This window comes from Pteropus alecto, unplaced genomic scaffold, assembly GCF_000325575.1.
Source record: "Pteropus alecto unplaced genomic scaffold, ASM32557v1 scaffold259, whole genome shotgun sequence".
Classification (NCBI taxonomy): domain Eukaryota; kingdom Metazoa; phylum Chordata; class Mammalia; order Chiroptera; family Pteropodidae; genus Pteropus; species Pteropus alecto.
In genome coordinates, this window is record NW_006442492.1 from 208,136 (window position 1) to 232,557 (window position 24,422).

At 49.6% G+C, this 24,422-nt stretch overlaps 1 protein-coding gene across 1 annotated transcript in view; it reads right to left on the reverse strand.

The window, feature by feature from the left end:
* Positions 1–6,585: 6,585 nt before the first annotated feature.
* The window catches only part of FAM222A (family with sequence similarity 222 member A), a 55,012-nt gene continuing 37,175 nt past the window's right edge, over positions 6,586–24,422 (reverse strand). Inside the window, exon 3 of the mRNA XM_006922149.3 lies at positions 6,586–9,127. Within this exon, the coding sequence (XP_006922211.1) occupies positions 7,851–9,127 (1,277 nt within the window). The 3' untranslated portion in view covers positions 6,586–7,850. The remainder of the gene's footprint in view (positions 9,128–24,422) is intronic.

Genomic DNA, 24,422 nt, shown 5'->3' on the forward strand with positions numbered 1-24,422 from the left:
AGATTGTGTCACGTGTTCCATACTTAAGCCAATCAGCAGGTAGAAGGCAGCAGCTGGCCTAAAGAAGTAGAGGGCAATATGGAGGAAGGTAGTTTCCCCAGCCAGGTCTGGGTTCTGTGACAAAGGAGGATGGGAGCATCGACAATACCCAGGCAACCAGTGGCATCTGCTGCAGACCTTTTTCCAGATGCCCACCCTCTACACCCTCTTTCCAGTGGGCAGTGGACAACTTGGTCACTGACAATGGCTGTGGCTCATTCTGGGGCTGCGAAGAGGTCACTTCTCTAAGAAGTGACCCATGAAATGGGTCTGCCCACGAAATCAAAGCACCCTCTCAATTTGAAGGGACTCCATAGCTTACTGAGGCGAATGCTTCACTCATTCATTAAAAACAAAACAAAACAAAACAAAAACGAAGTAATTGTAGGCTATGAATTTTCCTCCGAGTATGTTTTAGCTAAGCACGTAGTCACGTTTTAACTGTGATTTTCTAAATATTTGATGCTTTTGGTATTGATTCTTTATAATGCAAAAGCTATTTAGGGGCAATTTAAAACATTTTGGGGTCGTTGAGATTTTCTGTTCCAGTAAGACCTTAAAGGTGACTTTTCTCAATGTCCTTCACAGTGTGGGACACAGACTGGTGGCATACCACGACATTTTCAGGGGATACAGTGGACAATGAATCACTTAAAGACATATTCTCTTTTCAGTCCTCTGCCCGTCCTGATTATGACAAGGTCTCAGTTCGATGCTTCTGTGCTTTTCATGCCTTCCCAACAGTTGCTGACCTCTTTCTTTAATAGAGAAAAGCCTGAGGCTCAGCGCCTCGTAAAGGCAGAGTTAGAGCCAGAGACGGCGTTAGCTTCCCCCAGACCACGGGATGGAGAATGTGCAGGGGCAATTCCTGAGGGAAGTTGGAATGCTGATACGTGTGAGAGACTGTGTCAGCGACCCCAATTTTCAACTGTTCCCTTTACTCATGCCTTTGCAGTATAACTTTGTGGCGCCCTTCCACTGTGGAGAAAAGCATAACTTCATATCCCTGGGCTTGATCATGTGACTTGTTTTAAGCAATGGGCTATTAGCAGACATGCCTAGTCTCACCCATCCTCCCCAAGGAAGGATGAGACATACATGGAGCAGAGCTATGCCGTCCCAGGCAAGCCTAGCTGAGTCAGAGGTGCTCCACAGATGCATGAGAAAGAATTAGTTTTGTATGCCCCTGAGTTTTTGTGAATGTTTAAAGTGCAGACAGGCATCAATTTTGTGCCAGTCATGGACACGGACACTAGAAGAAACAGTAAATAGAACCTGGGCAGGCCAAAAATGGAATGTCTACTGCAGTCCATGTTAGAGACAAAGAGACTGAGGCACGGAGAAGTAAAACTTCTTCCCCAGGGCACCTGGCTGTTAAGTGGGAGAGGTGGAATTTGAATCCAGGCATTCTGCCCTCAGACTCCATCTGGAGAGAAAACACTGACCTCAGGGGTGAGAGGTGATTTGTTCAGGTCACTTGTGTGATGAAGACCCTGGCTGTCACCTGCCTTTTGGCTGAGCCCTTGAGACTGTCAGCTCCCATACAGAGCCCTCTCCTATTGAATGTGCCCCTAACTTTACTCCAACAAGGATTTCTTATTATATGCATGTATGTGTATTTCGTAATGATAAAGCACTTGTATGTCATATTTGACAGGAGGGCTTTTTTCATCCCAAGTTTAAAACACTGCTGGGAAATAATTAGCGCTACTAGTGTCAAAAACAATGGGGACCCATCAGAAAAGACAGTCTCAGAAACTCTTGGATCTTAATTGAACAATTACCTCTTATGCCTCTGAATAGTTCATTATTACATGCCCTGTTATTATTAGCTGTTATTATTGTTTCAGATGAATGCTGGGGATTTTCTAAAAATCAAAAGCCATTTTCAGCCATACTGTTCATCTCCCCTGAACGCACGCTTCTGACATTCCTGATGTGGTAGTCGGCAGTTAGTCTCTCCACCTCACTCACTCAGTGTATTCTGATCACTTCGGTTGTTTGGACGGGGCAGTTAAATATTCCAGGCCTCTGTTTGTACTGTTATTCATCTTCGACTCCCTAGTGAAAACATTTGCATGAGAATCAAGCACTCCCTACCTTTTATTTTTTAGGGGTCCAAAATCACTGGAGACAGACTGTAGAGACCGAAGCAAAAGGAGGCAGTAGTGATGGAACCAGAAAACAGGAGAGAAGGATGGTGGAGACCGAAGCCTCTGAGATGGAGGGTGGGAGGCTGGGTCAGGAGAGCCAGGGCTGTGAGTCTTGTGTTCTCGGAGGAATCACAAAAAGAGGGAAGCAAATAACACAGATAAGACACCTACCATGTGTTAGGCATTCATATCTCAGGAACCATGTGTGGAGCTTATGGACTGGTGCTGATGCCTCCGCAGAAATCCTATCCCCTCTTCCTTATTCATGACACCGCATGTTCTTTAGAATTTCCCACTTTAGCTCAGGAAACCACTGTGACTCTATTTCTCTTACTAGATATTGGTAGAGGAAGAGCCACGTGAACCAGTTCTGACCCGTTGAAACAAGAGGGCAAGTCTAAAGGAAGGGGAAGACTGGGAAAAGAAGAGAAATATAGGAAGATACTGTCTTCTTTGTTGGACACTGTCAGGTCTGGATGTGATGCCTGGAATGGCAGCAGCCATTTTGTGACCATGAAAGGGTTTGGTGGAACAGAAAATAAAAAGGACATGGATCCTCGACGATGCCATCAAGCAGCTGAATTAACCAACCCTACGGCCACTCTACCTTAGGGCTTCTTATGATTGTTTTAGGTCATAAATTTTATTTCTCATTTAAACCAGTGAGTCAGGGTTTCCTATAACTCTGTCCAACTCATGCAGATACAATAACAAATTTTCATGCCCACTTGAAGAAAGTGAGACCCAGTGAAGTAAACGCCCTTACCTAAGGACACACAGCCTTGATGTGGTGGAGCCAGGATTTTAACACTCTGTCTTAGAAGGAGAAACTTTCTGGAGGGTGGAGGGTGGCAGGACTTTTTTTTTTTTTTAACTGAGCATTTTTTGGCATTTCCAAAGCCAAACAGAAACAGGCTCTAATGGCTTCTAACAGGTGAGGACGGGAGAGGTTGGGTGGAGCTGAGACTCAAATCCAGGTTCCCAGACCCCAGCTCAGAGTTTTTTCAGCACCTCATGGTGCTCAGTGACATCAGAGAGTCCCCCTTGTGCTTAGCCTTCACCATTTGGGATGCCCCCCCGCTGTATCCCACAGATTTGTCTTTGGCCTGCTCAGGGTGGGGTTGCTGATCCTGGAGACTGACCACCAGGGGCCACTGTAGTCACATCCAGGGGCTGCCTCAGAGGCCTGAGGGAAACTTGAATCCAGGGGACCTGGTCCAGAAGAGCCCCTAGCTGAGCTCCTCTGTAGGTGTGCCCTGAGGCTGTAAGACTCAGGAAATCCCCTCCCCACCCCTTCCCAAGGAGAGGAGGCAGCCCAGATCCATCTCTGGAGATTCTAGGACCTAGTTGCTGTGTGCCCTCAAACAAGTTGCTTCCCCTCTCTGAACCTCACTTTTCTTCTCAAATGAGGGCTCCCTCTCTCTCCCTGGGGGTCTTCCCCCTCCTTTAGGCCTAGTTTGATGGCAGATGAAGACCATTTAGGATGTGGTGACCCTAGAATTGAAGCCCAGTGATTCCAGGTCAGGGTTGGATTTCAGTCCTTTCTCTGCTACAAACTTATTATGAGTCTTCGTGTTGCAATTGGGGAAACTGAGTAAGTCTCTCTCCTCTCTGGCCCTCAGTTTCCCCATCTGAAACACAAGAAGTAGGACTCAGTATTTTCTGAAGTCTGGTTTGTCCCTTGGGATGTTAATAGAAACAAAAACTTAGATGATCAAAAATAAATTAGGGAAATGCTATGTTAAAGTTGAAAGGGTATCTCGCCTGCAGGACTTTTCAGAGCCTTTAAAATGCTAAGGTGATTTGTGCCACTCCAAGAGGGAGGGGGGATCTGAGTCTGTTTCTCAAACTTGTTTGACCTGGAACCCCACTTTCCAAGGTGAAAATCAGCTGTACCAGGTGGTGACAGAAATAACACACCTGTTTTGGGGCATCTTCTCCAGAATAGGCTCTGTGCTGCCTGGAGAATCTGACCACCCTTCTCCTATGTTCAACCCCCGTGGCACGTGCTTTGTAATGTTAGCCTCACTTTACAGTTCAGAAATAGGCATCTCAAGGTTGGCAGTCATTTGCCAGAGGCCACATGCTGCTGAGGGATAGCGTCAGACTAGAACTAATAGGTCCCACTGCCTTTGGGGAGACCCTCTCGCGGGGCTCATTTGCTGTCATCCTGATCACACATCACCTGGTACCATCCCAATCCTTCAGGTGCCACTACCCCGTTTGACAGCGAAGGGATTGAGGCTCAAGAGAGGCCACACGAGTCACTCAGCATCACACATAAAATCTATGGGGTACTACTGCCAGTTTTCCTTCTTCCTCCCCTCCTGACACTGTCTGGAGAGCTGGTGATGGTGGTAATTTAAACAGAGAATTTTTTGTCCACCGGGCTCACCCACTTCACCAGCCAGGTTCCACCTTCCAGCCGCCAGGGACAGCGCGGGGGCTGTTGGAGACGCCTAGGGTCTTTTAAAAGGGCCAAGAGGCGCAGGCGCAGCGCAGCGCAGCGGAACCGAGGCGCACGTGAAACGTATGCGCGCGCAGTGTCCTGGCTGCAGCTGGGAGCTGAGCTTGAGTCGCTTTCCAGGCAAGTTAGGAGTCAAACGCGTCTCAGCTTCCCCTTCCCAGAAATGGGTTCTCTAAAGGCTGGATATGAGTCGAGAAAACACGGAGCCACCCTCGAAAGGTCAGTGTCCCTCTAGCGGTCTTACACACAAATACTTGCGGAAGCCCACATGCCCCCCTGGGGCAGCACCGATGTCTCTGTAAGACGTGCGACCTTCTAACAGTTGCTGTGATGGTAGTGGTAATAGTAGCCTAAAAGCCAAGGTTATGTGCCGGCCACACGTGGCTACCATACTGGACAGCTCAGCTCTAAGGGGTGTGAGCCCAAGGCAGCTACATGGAAAGGTGGGGGAAACCCTAGTGTCCCAGGAGAGACTTAGAGACAGAGGAAGGATTGCAGCTGGGGGTGGGGACCTGAGTGGGATGGCATTCTCCCCTCTGCTCCTTCTCCCAGCATGAAGTCCTGGCAGCCATGGATATGGGCCCCAAGGCTGGACCAAGGTTCTGGAGTCAGGCCATATTTGGGGTTTGCAGGTGGTTTTATGTTCTGTGCATAGTGTGGCGGTTAAGAGCTCAAACTCTAAATCGGAAGGCCCGTGTCCTTTCTATCCCAGCTGCTTCTCTGTTCTCCGTGGCTTTGGGGAAATGATTGCTTTTCTCAGTCCCCACTAGCCTCATCTGTGACATGGGAAGGTGCAAGTGAACAGGTGCAAGAACTAAATACAGCAGGTCCTCAAATAACTTCATTTCGTTCAACGTTTCATTATAACATGGATGAGATGCCGTGGGAACTGTTTATGTTAATTAGCCTATGGCGAAATTGGTTTCCTCATACATCGTTTTGCGTAAAGTTGCAGAACCTATCGATGATACTGAGGACTTGCTGTACTGTTCTGTGCCGAACCTGGTGGCAATCTACCTGCAGTAACTGTGGGCTGTTGGCAATTGTAGCAGTGATAGTAACATTCTCGTCACCTGTGCTGCCCCTCCAACGTTGTAATCACAGGTGATTGTATAAAGGGCAGGGGTGCCAAGATGCTGGAGGGCCCTTTGGGATCTGCTAGCTCAGCTCCCAGGGAGAAGGAACACTGCCAGGGCACCCAAGGAGGCTGTGCCAGGACAGGGTTAGAACCCCAGACTGGCTGTGCCACATGCCCAAGCTTGTCCTGCACGCGCAGACCTGAGCAGCTGAGGAGGTTTTCAGTCTCATGTCTGTACCCCTCTGTATGCCCCAGAGTGAGCAAGCCTGGCGGTGGGCCCAGGACATGGGGACCCAGGTTACCCCGACACCATGTTGGTGGTCCCAGGGGTGGTCCCGGGGATGGAATGGCTCAGAGCCACTCACAGTAGCAATGGCAGGATTTGAACCCATGACTAGCTCACTCCAGAAGCTGGGCCTGCTGGGTTGGCCTGCCTCCAGGGGCCGCCCCGGGTGCTGTGATGCCCCCAGGTGGGCTTCAGCCACGTCTGAGGGTGGAGGCTGGGGGTGAGCATGGCGTGTCTGGAGGCAGCCTCACACCGCACTGTTCAGGGAAGCTGAGGGCCGGGCTTCAGTTCCATCTCAGCTGCTCTGCGTACTTGACCAAGTGGCTGACATGTGAACAAGGCAAATGACAGTGTCCACCTCAGAAGATCTGGAAGACTAAATGGAACTCCGAATGCAAAGAGGCCCGGCACTGCAGGTGCCAGGAGGCGCCAGGGGGCACCTGGCCTGCCTCCTCGGGGCTCTAAGCCGGTCAGCAGGGGAGGAGATAGCTGGTTTTACTCCTAAGGGGAGGAAAAAAGCACAAAACGAGCCACAAAACAATCCCACAGCTGAGACACCATCTGTGTTTTCCTTTTTTTTCTTTCTCTTCCTTTTTAAAACAATATAGTGCAGACCCGCACTTCTCACAGTAGAATATAATGGTCAATTTTAGTATAAAAAAAAAACATTCTCAGAGATTTGTAAATGCACTTAGTGCTTGAACAGGCCTTGGAGAGAGATACAGTACCGCTTCCGGAATGCCAGAGGGGCCAGGGCTGGGGGAGGTTGGGCTCTGGGGACTCAGTGGGGGGACCCCTGCCTGCCTTCCCGTGCTCGATGGTACGGGGCAGGCCTTGGGAGGGTAGCCGGCAGGAAAGGAGTTGCATTGGCTCTCCCAAGTAAAACCAGTAGGTTGCCCCCTCGCTGGTCCTAGGAGAACCCCCGAAGAGGGCAGGGTAGGGTCCCTCCGATGGGGTCTAAGATGGCAGGCCCGTTGTTAGCCCCTGTGGTACCTTTGTGCGAATAGGGAAATGGCACCCCTTCCTCGAGATTCAGAAAATTGCTGTAATAAATATACAAGTCTAGGATGCAAGTGGTGTCTCCTTGGACGAGGTGCCCTTGTGCGGTGCACAGCCTATACAGCTGTGCCCAGCAGCCCTGTAAGATTTACTGGAGAGAAAGGGGAAGCTGGGTAGTCCAGGGTTTGGAGAATGGGGATGGGGGTGCGATTTTTCTATGTTGGGAAGGAACGCGGGAAGGGGAAGGAGAGGAGAAAGGAGCAGCGAGACCGGTAGTCCCTGGAACCTCTGTTAGAGTGAGGTTCTGGTCCTCCCTGGATTGGCCAGTGGAGGACGCTGTGAGCCCAGGGACTTCCTATAGGCTCCTTCTCTTCCTTTTCCAGGTGACTGGGGAGCTTGTGGTGGGGAGGAGCTATCGGACCCCTGAGGGCTGCTTTGATCCCACTCTGACTCCAGACCATCACAGTTCCTCCTGCATCCCAACCCAGCCTGAGCTCCTCTCCTGGGAGGGCCAGAAGGAACCACTCCTATTTTTAGTGGTTTCTCTCTCCCTGCCTCTGCCAGTGTGGATGGAGGAAGGCAAGGACATCAGCAGCTGCCCTGGAGCCCTCCCCATGTCCTGGGGCAGTTGATGGGGGAGGGGCCTTTGTGAGCACGGTCACCCTGCCAAATTCCAACAGGCATGGCAGCAGCCAGCCTGGCTTCCCTGTGGGTATCAATGGGCACAGGGTGGGGCTAGGTGGCCCTGCACGCTGCCCACTCTGCTCTGTGGCCTGCCTTCCCCCATCGGTGCCCTGTCCATCTGTCTCTGTGTCCACCAGGTGGGCCTTATCTGTAGACAGGCAGGCGGATGTGGGCGTGCTGGTGGTCAAGCAGCCGGGGCACTGCCACTGTCTCATAGCCCTTGCCCAGCATCTGCTCTTTGATGCAGGGCGGCCGGATATCATTGATGAGATACTCCAGCGACTGCAGGCTGCTGCTGAGCACAGCCGTGTTGCACATGCTCTTGCTGGGCAGGCCTGAGAGGGCCTCCGCGGGGGGCCCTGCCAGCTCCCTGGCTACCCCGGGCCCCAGCTCGGTGACTGCCACTGCTGCTGGGTTGTAGCAATCACTGGTGGGGGTCACCAACACGCTGTTCCAGGGGGCGGTGAAGTACTGACCCGCGGGGAAGCTGGTGGGCAGCCCCACGCCACAGTTGAGGGGCGACCCACTGGCCCGCTCATATGCCCGCCCCCCGCAAGCCTCGGGGGACTTGCTGGCTACTGTGCCGCCGCTGTAGGCTCTCAGTGGCTGGGGTGGTGGTGGGGGTGGCTTCTGTGGCCACAGCAGGTAATCCAGGCCGCTGTCCACATACCCTGCAGGCTTGGTGGCCCCAGACAATGTCAAGGCCGCTGTGCTTCCCTGGCCCAGCTCGGCGCCTTTTCGGCAATCGGGCAGGCCCGCAGCGGCCGAGTAGGCCATGCTGGGGAAGCTGGGCACTGGGCCATGCTTGGCCGGGCTGGGGTGGGACACAGCCACGCCTTGGCAGGCAGTAGGTGCGGCGCCTGGGGCCTGGCACTGCTGGTTGAGCTGGTAGAGGATGCTGTGGATGGAGGGCAGGTTGGAAGGCGGCAGGGCCAGGCCGCGGCCAGGCAGGGGGATGACAGAGGAGGCGGTGGCAGCGGCCGTGGGGAGGCCAGGCGGTGGGGCAGGCGCCTCAGGTGGCTTGGGGTAGGCCAAGGGCCCCAGGGTGCTGGGTGCTGGGTAGGGCGCAATGCCCACCTGCACGGCAGCTGGCGACAGCTTGGTCCGCTTGCCTTCGGCGCTCTTAAGCACGCTTTTGGCGGGCCCAGCGGGTGCGACCACACTGGAGGAGGAGACGGCGGCCTTGACGATGGCCAACAGGCCCTGGTAGCCAGCAGCATGCTGCGGGTAGGGGCTGTAGCGCTGGCCGCTGGTATCATAGCCATTGACAGTGCGGCTGAGGTGCTTGTGCTGGGGCACGCGAATGGTGGTGGGGAAGATCTTGATGGAGAGTGGGCTGTTGGCTACCTTCTCAGCATAGGCATCCAGCTCGGCTGGGCTTGGGTAGCGGGAGGAATGCATGGAGCTGGCCACCGTCTCGCCTGTGGGGACAAGTGAGGAGAGGAAAGCACAGGTGAGCACCAACCTGGTGACATGGGGAGTCCCGGAGCCACACCCTCTGCTGCTCCCCAGAAACAGTCTTGGAGCTAGCTGTGGGGCTGCCCTTCCCTTGCTCATTTCTCCATTTATTCACTTGCTCCTTCATTCACTCCTCAATTTTTAAGATTTGGATCAAAGTGTAAAGTATGTAAAGGAAACCACACGTATTAGCTTGCTGACCTTCCACAAACAGGACACACTCATATACCACCACCTGGGTTATGGGATAGGACACTGCCAGTCCCCTGATGGCCACTGTGCCACCTCCCAGTCCCTAATCACACCTATGTTAGCAGCTCTCCTGACTTCTAACTGCATGAACTAGTTGCAGTGAGATGGACTTGTGCGATGCACACACATTCGCCTCTATCACTGAAGGCTGTGTTGGAGGGCCATCCAGGTGGCTGTGGTTCGTTTTTCTCATTGCCGTGTGCTGTTCACGTGTGACTACATCGCAAGGTACTCATCCTTCCTCCTGTTGATGTTATGGCGTTTGGGTCGGTTCCAGTTTGGGGCTGATAAACGGTGTCCCTGCCCCCAGTGACTGCATTCAGTGGCTTGTTAGGAACATGCCCAGGAACAGAATTGCTGAGACATGAGAGGCAAATGCTCAGCTTTAGGAGAAAATGCATCAACAGTTTGCCAAAGACACTGCCAGGCTACATACCCAGCGGCAGAGCACAGGAGTACCTGGGGCTCCACACCCTGCAAGTGTCTGTCTTGGTGTCACGTGGTAGATGTTCATTCCTTCTACCCCTTCACTTTTCCTCTTGGTGCCTCATCTGCAAAATGGGATGGTTCACAGCACATTGCTCCGTGAGCAGAGCCCAGCATGGCCGGGCATGGGGAGAGCTGGTGTGAGTGGGAGCTGCTGCTGTCAGCTTTCATCTGGTGCTCACCTTCTCTTGTTCAGAAGGAAGGGCTTTGCCTCCCCCAACCACCTGTCCCTCCCTGAGTCTGCCTGTCATCTGCAAGGCCAGCGTGGTGGCTATTGCCTTTTCTGTGAGCTGTCAGCACGGGGCCAAAGAATGTACTTTGTGTGACAGGCTGACTGTCCCCACTGTCAGTGGGCACACTTGGCCCTTACCACAGGGGAAATAGGTCACTGGTGGGCAGACCCCTTTCTCCCATCCTAAGCTCCTCCCTGGTCCTGAGATATTCCTCAGTGCGACCCAGGACCCTCCATGGGGTGGGGTCTGCATGAGGCATCTAGAAAGACTGCCTGAGCTTTGGAGCTGTCTGACCTGGTTGTGGGGCTGCATGGCCCTGTGCAAATTGCTTGCCCGGCTAAGCCTTAGTTTCCCCACCTGTGTAATGGGGATAATGATCATGCAGGTCTGCAGAGGGGTGAGGCGCACAGTTGCTTGGTGATCGTGACCTCTCTAGGCCCTTAGGCAAGGAGGACCCTACAAGGTCTCCCAGGTACACTGCCTTCCTCCCTGCCCTGTGGGCATTCCGGGGCCCACCAGTGTCCCCAGGGAGACTTGGGAGGGGGGCTTCACTACTCTGAGCCTGTTTCATCATCTGCAAATTAGGAGTGATGCTACTGCTAACACTACCTCCCACTGTGGCTGTGAAGGTTTAACAAGTTATGTGTGGTGGAGCACATTAGCAGAAATGGGTGCTCTCCAAGTGTGAGTTCCTACCCTCCCCAGCCACCTGGGACGAGGGCCTTCCTGAGAGGAAGGGGCATGGGCTTGGGCACAGATGGGCATAACAGTGGGGCTGGGGCAGAATGCAGACACCATGTCCTATCTTTCCAGAGCCTCATCCATGACCCCTCATGGGCTCAAAGCCAATTTGATCAAAATACGTGCCATGATGGGAGGGCAGACAGCAAAGGGACTCAGGGAGGCCACACTCAGCCAGGGAGGGCTTCAGAAATGGCTTTTTGGAAGAAAGAGCAACCCAGTTGAGGCAGCGGTGAAAGGAGGGAGGAGGGAGGGAAACATATTTCAGGCAGAAGACACAGCATTGGCAAAGGTCCAGAGGCAGGGAAGCACGTCCAGGTAGGAACTGTAAGTAATTCAGAGAACAGAAACCCAGAGCAGGGTGCGGAAAAGACCGAGAGAGACAGCTCGGCAGATGTGCACGGGGCCAGAGCGGAAGGGCGTCGGGTGCCCTTCCCTGCAGGGCAGCGGTTCTAGTGGGCCACCCCGTCCCCCAGGGCACACTGGCAATGTTTGGTTGTTGCAACTAGGGGAGCGTGTGCTACTAGTACCTAGTGGGCAGAGGCCAGGGATGCTACTAAACATCCTAGGTCGGGTGCCCTTCCCTGCAGGGCAGCGGTTCTCAGTGGGCCACCCCGTCCCCCAGGGCACACTGGCGATGTTTGGTTGTTGCAACTAGGGGAGGGTGTGCTACTAGTACCTAGTGGGCAGAGGTCAGGGATGCTACTAAACATCCTACAATGCATAGCACAGCCCCCACCACCAAGAACTGTCCGGCCAGACTGTCAAGAGCGCTGTAGGCGAGAAGCCCCAAGACATCGGCAGTGAGGGAAGGTTGTAAGCAGGGGAGCGCAGGGCAGGCATTTGTGTAAGAAGGGTCTTTCTGATCCGCCCTGCAGTGCAGGGATGTGGTCTGACCTGGGCAGGGCAGCAGGGCGGGGAGAGGTGGGCAGCACCAAGCACCCTGAGGAGGCTGGAGCAGCGCCCCTCCGGCCCTCTGGCCTAACCTGGGCCGGGCAGGTAGAGCGGCCACAGGCCCTCATCCTGACCCTGCCTGGGGCAGCCCCCATCTAAGTGGCCTAAAATAAACTTAGTGTGGAGAATGGAAATGTCACTTTGGCCATCGGGGGAAATCTTTCTCCGAGATTGGATTTAAACTACATTATACAAGCAATTTCATGGGCACTTAGCACCGCTCAGAGAGTCCCGCAGAAAAGGGACCAGCTCTTCATTTACTGGCCATAAATCAGCAGCTGCTATAATGAGCACAAAAATGTCACTTTTATGCAATTTTACAGATGAACAAAACTGGTGAAATTAACTGTGGTAACCTACTATAGTCAGCAAAAGTGGCTGCCGGGGGAAAAAAAAATTATATCTGTATGTATTTTTGTTCCTCTTAAACTCTCTTCCCAAGCAAGTTTCTGCCATTGTGGTGTGAAAACTCATTTGTCCTCACCATTATACTTTCATTTGGAGTTTATCTTGAGTATCCAATGAGCCACCAACTGTGAAAATGATTAAATCTACAAAATCTATCTAATGGATGGAATAAATTAGGTGTTTAAAACCTTAAGAAGGAAAAAAAAAAGCAATGCCTGTTACTAGTTCCCATTCATGGAAAGAAGGCGCCTCTCTGGCCCCTGCCTGGTCAACAGGGCTCAGCAAGAGTGGGTTGGTCCCTCTGGCTTTTGTGGGAGCTGATAGTGGTGCCACTGTAGCACAGAGGCTGTCCTTGGGTGAGCACTTAGTATGTCCTACGCTCCGTGCCTATAGCTTTTCTTGGCCCCTCTTGTTTGGAGCACCTGAGAGGTGGGAGGTGGTTCCTATTTCACAGACGAGGAAGCAGACAAGTTGTGGCATTTGGCAAGCAGCCTCCAAGATCTGCCACGCCCCGCTCCCAGTGATTCTCACATCCAGGTATTCACGTTCTTGTGTAGTCCCCTCCCACTCCAAATGGGGCTGACCTGTACGACCTGTGACATGCTATGGAAGCGAAGGAGTGTGACTTCCAGGGCTAGGTCATGAAAGGCACTTCGGCGTCCTCCTCGCTCATTCTCTCTTGGCTGGCTTGCTCTGGGGGAAGCAGCTGTCATGTGAAGACATTGGAACAGCCCGGGGGACGGTCCACATGGGGACAAACAGGCCTCCTGCCAGTAGCCACGTGAGCCTTCTTGGAAGTGGGTCCTCCAGCCCCAGTTAAACTTTCAGGTGACTGCAGCCCCAACTAACATCTGACTGCAGCTCCGTGAGAGACTGGGTAGAACTGTCCATAGGAGCCAGTCCTGATTTCCTGATCCACAGAAACCATGAGAGGTACTACGTCATTATCGATGTTTTGAGTCACTAAGTTTTGGAGCAACTTGTTATTCAGCAATATGACTACTACAGGCCCCCATTTTACAGATGAGGAAATGGAAGCTCAGAGCTTCCTGAGGCCACACAAACAGTAAGGAGCAGAGGTGAGAACAGGACCTAGTCTGCTTTCCCAGTCGTCTTCACCCTCCTTTCCCACCCCTCCCTCTGCACCTCAAGGCAGGCCCCAGCGGAAGCCAAGAGACTCATGCGGCATCCCCTCTTCCATAGAATGAGGAGGAGGGTGATCTTGAGGGGGGACATAAAGTCAGCATGGAGGCTCAGAGAGGCAGGGGGTGTCCCATCAGAGGCCATGTGGCAGGCAGCTCTTACTCCTGCCCTAGGCTTCTGCCTTGCTTCTAGAGACTGCCAGCTGGTAGCCCTGAGCCGGTCTCACCGGGATGTGTGCTTGCTTGGGCCTCCTCAGTGCTCTTTGGTGTTTTGGATGTAAGAGCCTTTGGGTGGACTTGGAGGTCACCAGAGTCCCTGTCTCAAACCTGGCCTGGCTGTGGTGCTGCTGTGGCCCCTGCTTTATGCCTTGTTCCTAAAGAGTTTTCTCTGGAGCCACCCTGGGTGCCTCAAACGCAGCCTTTTCCACCAGAATACCATGGCCATGGCTTGGGGGTCCCTGGCAACTCGGGCATGCCTGGGCCCCCAACCCCAGCTTGGTGGAAGGTTCCAGACCCTCCCTCGGAGGTGGGCCCAGCCCCCAGTGTTCAGTGCCATTGGGCCACCTTGGTTTGGAGAATATATATATATATATATTGGAGAATATATATATGTACGTGTGTGTGTGTGTGTGTGTATATATATTGTAATTAAAGCTGAGGAGATGGATGAGGATACACCATAAGACACAGAAAAAGGCCTCACACGAGCCAGCTGAGCCTACTGTCTGGGGCAGGCTTCCAAGCAGTGGCAAGGATGGAGGGCAGCGTTCACAGGGTTGATGTGGGGGAAGGGAGGGCCTATGGGCCCACTGGGGACCCCAGGACCCAGCTTAGATGCTATTCTCCACCTTCCCTGATTCTCCTAGCTGGGCGAGGGGACCTCATGGGGGTCCCACCAGTGCCTGGGGTTCACCACTGCATTCACTCACTGATCCTGACTGCTGTGGGCTTCTCCCCCACCAGATGTGGGCTCCCTGAGTTGGCTTGTTCACTGCCGCGTCCCCACTCACACATAGTAGGTGCTCAGGAATGTTGTGCTGAATGGGTACTGAGACTGTGGCCAGACAGACCCATCCAGCCTCAGAGACATCCTGTTTACTGCCGGTCGTGACACCTGGGGGAGACCGTCGTGGGGTAAGCTAAGCCAGAGAGACAGCTCCTGACACTTCCTGAGTGTCACTTCTGGAGTCCCTCATGTGTGCAGGCACTCTCCTGGGCCTTGGACATGAAGCAGCTATCAAAGCAAACCAAAGTCTCCATGCTCATGGGGCTGACAGCCTCGTAGGGGGAGATAATATTATATAACATGGTGGGTAGCAGCAAGCCCCATGAACAAGAATAAAGTGGTGTGGTTTTGAAACATGTCCACAGATTCTTTGACAGGCTTCCTACAAAGAGTGGAGCCTGTTTTTTCTTCACTTGAACATGAACTAGTTTGGTGACCTGATTCTACTGAATAGGCCACGTGGAGAGGCCTTGTGTAGGTGTTTTGGCCAGCACCAACCACCTGATGATGTGTGAGGGAACAAGCCTACAGAAGATTCTAGCTCCCCAGGCCAGATCTTCCAACAGAGGCCCTCCCCTCTCAGTGACATCATGGAGCAGAGACACCAACCTCACTATGCCCTGTCTGCATTCCTGAACATAGTAAATGGCTGCTGGACGCCATTGAGTTTTGGGGTGATTCGTCGCACAGCAATAGTAAGCAACACAGAAGGGTACTGGGGACTGATAGTGATGAGATAGAGGAGTGGTGCCTAGTTTGGGCAGGGTGATCAGTGAAGAAGGCCTCTTCTCTGATAAAGTGGCTTTTGAAGAAAGATCAAGAGATGAGAGAGGAAGCCATGTGGATAGCTGATGAAAGAGTGATTTTGGCAGTGGGGACAGTAAGCACAAAGGCTGAGGGGAGTGGATGAGGCAAGTCTGAGAAAGCAGAATAAATGGGAGGATCACAGAAGATGAACCGGAGAGGTCGGGGCGCGGGGGGCGGGGGCAGGGCATGCAGTGTTCTAACACCCGGTAGAATGGCTATTACCAAAAAGACGAGAAATAATGTGTTGACAAGGATGTGGAGAAAAGGAACCCTTGTGCATTGTTGGAGGGAATGGAATGTAAATTGGAACAGCCACTATGGAAAACAGTATGGAGGTTCCTCAAAAAATTAAAACTAGAACTACCATAGGACCCAGCAATTCTACTTCTGGGTATTTATCCCTCGGAAACTAAATCATTATCTTGAAAAGATATCTATACCCTCATGTTCATTACAGCATTATTTATAATAGCCAAGATGTGGAAACAGCCTAAGAGTCCATCGATGGATGAATAAAGGACATGTGGTATACAGATATATAATAGTATACTACACAGGCATAATACAAGCATGAAATCTTGCCATTTGTGACAACATGGATGGACCTCAAGGGCACTTAAGCTAAGTGAAATAAGTCAGAGAAAGACACATACTGTGTGATCTCACTTATATGTGGAATCTAAAAAATTTAAAAAACTAAGCTTATAGATACAGAGAGTAGCTTGGTGGTTGCCAGAGTGGGAAGGGGTGGATGGGAGAAACGGGTGACGTTTTTTGGTTTAAAAAAAACAAAAAAACGAAGTGCACTGTGAGGACCTGGGCTCTTGTTCCACATTGGATGGTGGGAGCAGAGAAGAGATGTGACCTGACATAAGTTTTAACAGAAGCCTGAGGGCTACTGGGTAGAAAATAGGACAAAAAAGAGACATCAGGAAGAAGTCTTGGTAGTAGCCTGACTGTCCCCAGGAGACAGAGCACCCAAGAGGCCCCCCAGCAGCAATATGCCTTGCTGGGCATTAAAACTTAAGTTCTAGAAGGTTCTGACAACATGGGGAAATGTGTACGGTACTGGTATGTGGAGAGAGGAGGTTACAGGGGACTGTACCGCATGAGCCTTGGTCTCCTTTCTTGCTCAAAGGGGTTTGAACCAAGATCTGAAGAAAAAAGCCCCAGATGCCAGCAGGGGCCCGGCCTAGGAAAGGGCATTTTATTCATGTTTTTCTGTAATGGCCAGTGGTAACCACAACTGCCCGTGGCTTTAGGGTGGGGCTCCCACTCCTAATGGGGTCCTGCCCTTGACACGACGCAGCCCAAGTCAAAGCGTCTTCTGCTTCCCTTGGCCTTGAGCAGCCCAAGGCCCTCCTTGGTTCCCGCCCATTATCATCTGGCTAGGTTTGTTCCTGAGCAGAGCACAAACATGGTCAGGGGCTTTTTGAGAAGGCATCATGGGGTGGGGGTAAATGTGGGCTCCGACACCTGGGTTCAAATCCTGGCCGTGCCACACACTGACTGGCCTTGGACCCCTCGCTGAACTTCGGTTTTCTTTGTGTAAAATGGGGACAATGCTCTTGTTGCTGCTGCTGACCTTGGAAGAGTTTTTGTGAGGACTGTAAAGGGTACCGACCCTCAGTGGGTGCCACGGTTGTTGGGGATGAGTTCACTAAAGCCGCCCCCCTCCACTGCCTCCAAGCCCCAGCTGCCTCACAAGGGTGTCAAGCGAGGGTTGCAAACACAAATTCCCACATGTTTTTGCTGACCACTGGAGGACAGATGGGCCAGGAAAGAGCCGGAAGGCCCAGGCAGGGCAGGGCCTGAGGTGTTCAGGGCAGACGTGCCCTGCCCAGGGACATTCACTTTTGACATGATCAAACATATAACAAGGCAGACCATACACTTGGTGGGTGGGATGGTTGTGGCCCACGGGCTGCCAGTTTGAGATTTCTGATAATGGAACAGAAAGGACCTGTGAGCCAGGATCTGAGCCCTGGTCATCCATCCTCTGGGCCCCTGGTTTTAGTTATTGGGCGTCATGTATGCTGTGACTCGGGCTGGCTACAAGCTGATGCATCTTCCCTCGTTAACCAGAATCCCACTGGTCCTTCAGACTCCAGCTCAGATGATGCCTCCTTGAGCTGACCACCTGAACACCCTGCTCATCTGGTCTGTGTCTGTCTCTTGTGCCCCATGTTCTCATAGAAAGTGCCCCATTTCTGGGTCCCAACAGTGATGAATCTGGGGTTGGGTGGAATGTCTGCTTAGTGCCTGGCACACAGTACATGTTTGAATTATGTGCTGGGAGAATGAAGTAAAAGGTGTTGCCCACACCCCCTGGTCTGCTGGCTCTGACTCTCCAGGTCTCAGCTGGGATTCCCCCCACCGATCCAGGGAGTTTTCTCTGACATGCACCCAGCACCTCCATGCTGTAGCTGTCTGGTGACTTGTCTCCTAGGCTAGATTTAGAGACCTTTGAGGATACCCTGCTCTTTCTCACCATACTTAAAAGAATGGGTGTAACCACAGCAGATGCTCAGGGAGCACTGCGTGAATGGTGGTGCAGAGTCCAGCAAATCCCGTTCCAAAGCCCCCAAGGCAGCCGCTAGACAGAACCTGCACTTTTGTGTGCAAAACAAAGGTGCCCACCCTGTGAACTGGGCCACCCCTGCCCTATTTCCGCCTATCAAAGCCTTGTCAGGAAATTTAAAAGGCTGGCTGGAAGTGCAGACAAGTCATCACTGCCACTGAGTTAATGTTGTGAGCCATTTATAGGTGCCTCAAGTAGACGTGGTTATTAACGACTATGTTAAGCCAATTAAAAGCAGCCTTTTGAGTGCGATTTAATGTTGCTACAGGGAGACACGAAAGCTGGGCGGGACTGGGCAGCACCCTGACTTTTGGAAACTGCAGGGGAGTGCATGGGTGTAGTGGGTAGAGACTCTACCTTAGAGACCACGGAGGTGAGAAGCCCTGACTCCCGTCAGGCCACAGCGGTCTGGCGCCTAACATTACCACTTGCTGTGGGTGACCTTGAGTAGCCCCTTAACGTGACCCTCAGTCTCTCATGAGAGGTGGGCGTGTCATAGTTGCACTGTAAGGCATGTGGTACTTGCTCACCAGGGGGCAGTGGAGGTGGGAATGGTGGTGGATGGGGCAGAGGAACAACACTGGCCCAGAATTCCTGGTCCCATACTCCAGGGTTCTCTGTGGGACCCCAGGCATCTGCTGTGGAGATACGCCAGTTCCTCGGTTACTGTCTAGCTGAACACAGGTTCCTACTGACCCACTGGACGTACCCCTCGCGTCCCCCCGGACAGGTTGTTCCCTCAGTGGACCTCAGATTTTTTGGCTATGAATGGAGCTAACTGTAGCTTTCCCACAGGAGTAGTGGAAGAATTAAAGGTGTGCCAGGCACACAGTAGGTGTTTAGCAAATGCCATTTTTCTTATAGTGTAGGTTTTACCAATGATCTCCTTATGGCTCAGGAAGTCACAGTGGGCATTACCTGTGTTGAAATGCGGGGGTGTCCAGTGCTGCTCTTGGACAGAAGTGGTCCCTGGGCACAGGGCCTGGCCCCAGCCCATACAGAGAAGCAGCCCACATCTGCATTCCCCTTGGCTGCTGACACTCTGTCCTTGGAGGTGGCAGCCTCCTGAATGCTCAATTAACATGACACTAATTAGCTGGTGGCACCAGCAGAATCCCTAATGAGGCTGCCCAGAAGAGGGGGCGCAAAAAGGTGGCTGGGCCGGGGCGGGGACACAGCTGTTCTCTGGCCTCTGCTGGGAGGGCTGTGACAAGGGGCAAAGTCATTGCCAGACACCCTGATCTGCCCCAGCCCACTGACCTGGGTGGCAGCCTGAGGGCCTTTGACCCCAGACTTGGGCGTGCATCCAGGTGCCCCAGTTACCAGCTGGGGAACCTCAGAGAGGTGACCACAGCTCCCTGGCCTCCGTTTCCCCTCAGAGGACAGAGACAGAGGGAAGATTAAACAAGAGGATGCATGTTGGATGGCTTGAGAGACAGTGAATACATAGAAAAGGTTGGCTGCCTGCCTTCTAGCTCTTTCTGGGCCAGACAGTGCAGGGTAGTGGTTATTATCACTGGGCACTGCACAAAGGGTCCATTCTCTACCCAAGTGTGTGCACACACAAAGGCAAACTTACACGTGCTCATTTGGGGACATCCTGCACCTATAAAGACCAGCAGGTGCTCACAGGTGCACACATACATTCACACACACCTTTATACCCCCTAAGCCCCAGCTGGAGCTCTGGAGCTGTATGTAGTCAGGGCTGGGAATACTTTAATCTCTCCTAGCCTGATTTCCTGCCTTTTACCTGTGCCTTAGTTTCTCTTTCCTGCTCCCTGACTGGGCTCCATCTTTGAGAGCCCACTGTCCCCAGGTCCCTGGTTTGCCTGTGCTCCCGCCTAGCCTGGCTGCATTGCTGCCAGCCCTTCTGTCTTTGCCCTTTGGAACTGCTGCCTCCTCTCTCCCTTCTTTATACCTTCTCCTGTCTGTCTCCATCCACACCCAGGTTGGTCAGACTCATCTTCCCCTTCCCTCCCCACTCATCTCCTGCTCTCTCTCTTGGTCCCGCCCACCACTGGCTCTCTGCCCTTCCCATTGCTCTTTCTGCAGCCACATCCATGGCTCTCTACTCTGGATACTGGTCCATTATAAGTGCTGCAAATATCCTCTCTCAACTTTTGGCTCATCTTGACTATTTTATGGTATATTTTGCTGAGCTGCAGTTTACTTTTAATATGGTCCAACTTTTCCATTATTTGTGCTTTTTTCCTTTCTGTTTGCAAATACTTTCTATCCTGAGGATGATATTCTCTATCATTTTCCTCAAAGAATGCTATGGTTCTGTTTTCCATGATACATTAGCCCCCTCTTTATCCTCGGTTTTGCTTTCTATGGTTTCGGCCCCCTGCCGCAATCTGAAAATATTAAATAGAAAATTGCAGAAATAAACATAAGTTTTAAATTGCATGCCATTCTGAGTAGCATGATGAAATCTTGCACCGTTTCACTCTGTCCCACTCAAGATGTGAATCATCCCTTTTTCTAGCGTCTTCACCCTGTATATGCTACCTACCCATTAGCCACTTAGTAGCCATATTGGTTATGAGAGAAAAACACTACATTCACATATTGTTATAATTGTTCTATTTTATTATTTGTTTTTGTTAACCTCTTACTGTGCCTAATTTATAAATTAAACTTTATCACAGGTATGTATAGGAAAAAACCTAGTACACATAGGGTTCAGTACTACCATGGTTTCATTCACTGAGGGTCTTGGAATATATCTGCCATGAATAAGGGAGAACTACTGTATTAGATTTTTTGTATATGGTGTGAGGTAGGGCTCCAATGTCATGTATTCCATATGTATAACCAGTTGTTCCAGCGCTGCATATCCATCCCCAGTGATCTGCAGGACCCACTTTGTCCTAGATTGAGCTCATGTGTGTAGAACCTTTTCTAGATGCTCTGCTCCATCCCCTGGGCCCTTCTGTCCCTCTGTTGATCCCATAATGTCAGCCTTAAGCCATGGCAGAACTAGGCCTTCCCCCAACTTTATACTTTCATTGTCAAAAGCACCTTGGCCATTCTTGGCCCTTTGTTCTTTATCAGCTTCAACATCAGCTTTTCAAGTTATACACACAGATGGTCAGGATGTAGAGATTGGATTGAATTTTTTCTATATTGAATCTCTGTCTATGTGCATGGCATATGTCTAAGTTTATTTAGGATTTTAGATTCCTTACTAAACTATAATAGTATCGTAACTTAGATAGACTGGACAATTCATAGGTAGACACTACCAAAACTGAGTTAAGAAGAAATAGAAAATGTGAATAGACCTGTAACAAGAGGTTGAATTAGTAATCAAAACACTACCCACAAAGAAAAGTCCAGGCCTAGATGGCTTCACTGATGAACTGTACCAAACATTTAAAGACAAATTAATGCATATTTTTCATAAACTCTTCTAAAAAAGAGAATAGGAGGAACATTTGCAGACTAATTCTGTGAGGCCAGTATTACCCTGAGAGCAAACCAAAGATACAACAAAATAACTGTAGACTAATATCTCTTATGAATATATATGCAAAAATCAGCAAAATACTAGCAAATTGAATCCAGCAACATACAAAAAAGGATTATACACCATGACCAAGAAGGACTTATCCCAGAAATGCAAGGTTGATTTAACACCCGAAACTTGATTAATGTAATACACCATAGCAACAGGATAAGGGACAGCTACCATATGATCACCTCAGTAGATACAGAAAAAACATCTGACATAATCCAACATCCCTTCAAGATAAAAATACTCAACAAACTAGGATAGAGGGGAATTCCCTCAACCTGATGAAGAGTATCCAGGAAAATCCCACAGCTAATATAATGGTGAAGACAATATTTTCTCTCTAAAATAAGAAATAAGACAAAGATGTCCACACTTGCCACTTCTATTCAACATTGTACAGAAGATTCTAGCCAGGGATATTAGACAAGAAAAAGAAAAGGCATTCATATTGAAAAGCAAGAAGTAAAACGATCTCTGTTCATGCATGACATAATCTTGGACACAGAAACTTCTAAGAAATCCACTAAAAAATTGTTAGAATAAACAAGTTCAGTAAGTTTACAGGATATAAGATCGATATACAAAAATCAGTTGTATTTCTATACACTCACAATGAACAATCCAAAATTTAAGAAAACAGTTTCATCTACAAAAGCATCAAAAAGAATAAAATACTTAGAAATGAATTTAACAAAAGAAGAGTAAAACATAATATGAAAAATAGAAAACACTGCTGAAAGAATTAAAGACTTAAATAAATGGATAGACATCCACGTTCATAGACTGGAAGACTTAATTTCAAGATGGCAACGGTCCCTAGATTGATCTACAAATCCAACACAATCCCCATCAAAATCCCAGATGGCTTTGCAGAAATTGACAAGCCGATCCTAAAATTCATGGAACTCAAAAAAGCCAAAACAATTTTGAAAAAGGACAGAGTTGGGGGATTCACAATTTCTGATTTCACAACTTACTACAAAGATACAGTAATAGAACAGCATGGCTGGCATAAGGATAGACATATAGATCAACAGAATGGGTTTGAGAATCTAGAAATAAACCCTCACGTTTCTGGTCAATTATTTTTGCCAAGGGTGCCAAAATAATTCAATAGAGAAAGATTGATCTCTTCAACAAATGGTGCTGGGTCAGAAGATATCTGTATGCAAATAAATGAATTTAGACCTCTTCCTCACACTATACACAGAAATTAACTCAAAATGGATCATAGACCTGAATGTAAGAGCTAAAACTAGAAAATTCTTAAAACACAGCAAATTTTCACATCTAGGGTTAAATTAAGCAAAGCCTTCTTAGATACAACACTAAAAGCACAAGTGACAAAAGAAATTTTGATTTCGTTAATATGAAAACCTTTAGTGTTTCAAAGGACACCCATGAAGAAAGTCGGGGGGAAAAAACCACCCTAGAATAGGAGAAAATATTTGCAAATCATGAATCTGTTAAGGGACTTGTATTTATATAAAGAACTTTTACAACTTAATAAAAAGATAACCCAATTAAAAATGGCAAAAGAGCATAATAGATATTTCTTCAAAGAAGATTATACAAAGGCCAAAGAAGCACATAGAAAGATGCTCAACATCCTTAGTCATTAGGGAAATGCAAATGAAAACCACAGTGAGATACCATTTCATACACACTAGCATGGCTAGAATCAAAAAGACATGGTAAGTTTTGGTGAAGACGTGGAGAAATTGGAACCCTCCTACATTGCTGGTGGGAATGTAAGATGGAGACCGGTTCCTCAAAAAAGTTAAGCATAGAGTTACCATATAACCCAGAAATTCTATTCTGAGGTGTATACACAAGAGAAAGGTAAACAAAAGTTCACACAGAATCTTGAATGTTCATACCAGCATATTCATAATTGCCAAAAATGTGGCAACGGTTCCAATGTCTGTCAGCTGATAAATGGATAAATAAAACATGGTATATCCAAATAATAGAATATTATTCGGCAATAACAAGCAGCGAAATACTGACACATGCTACAATGTGGAAGAACCTTGAAGATATTATACTAAGTGAAAAAATCCAGACACAAAATGCTACATATTATACGATTTCATTTATATGAAAATCCAAAATAGGTAAATCTAGAAAGACAGAAAGTAGTTTAGTAGTTGCCTAGGGTTCTGATGCGGGCTGCTAACGGGTATGGGATTGCTTTCAGGGGTGATGAGAAAATGTTCTGGAATTTGATAGTGGCGATGCTGGCACAACCCTGAATTTATACTAAAAAGTATGCACTAGTATACTTTGAATAGATGAATTGTATGGTATGTGTGTTACCATACACATAAAGCAATTTCCAAATATCATAATAGTATCTTTTTGTGAAATTTTCCAATTCTTTGCTATAGGTGTAGAGCAGGAGCTTGCAAATCTGGCCTGCTACTTCTGTAAATAAAGTTTTATTGGAACACAGCCCTGCCATGCAGCAGGGATGCATGGTTACATAGAGACTGTATGGCTTGTAGGGCCAAAGATATATTGGCTCTTTACTAAAAAAAAGTGTGACGATTTTTGTTGTAGAGGGATACAATGGCATTTGTTTGTCGATCTTATATTTGTAATATTACTGAATTCTTAATCTCTTGCAGTTTCTATGCAGATAGTTTTACTTCTCTCTAATCCGTATAACTCGTTTTTTATGTTCCCTGTGTTACTGCTCTGGCAAGGACCTCTGTACAGTGTGGAAAGGCAGAGATTTGGATCTCTGTCTCCTCTGATTTTATCTACCCTCAGGTTGGCTTGTTGTGGGTTGTGGTCAGATACTTTTTAAGAGCTGAAGGGAGTTGCCTGACTTAGTTTGCTAAGAGCTTATTTGTATTTGCTAAATCACAAAAGGGGACTAACTCCATCAGGCCCTCGTCCAGCCCTTCGTCTCTGAGCCTCTGTCCTCTCCTAGGCTGGGTTCCCATGGTCGGGGTGGCACTGGACCTTCTTTCCATCCCCCAGGCTGTACTCAGCAGCGGCTACATAATTGGATCTGTTGTGCGGCCAAAGGTTTGTTTTTAATTTTATTGGAATTTTAAATTGCTTTGTTTCTTCCGTATTTCATTAGTGTCAGTGGAAGCTGCTGCACCTGCAGGAAT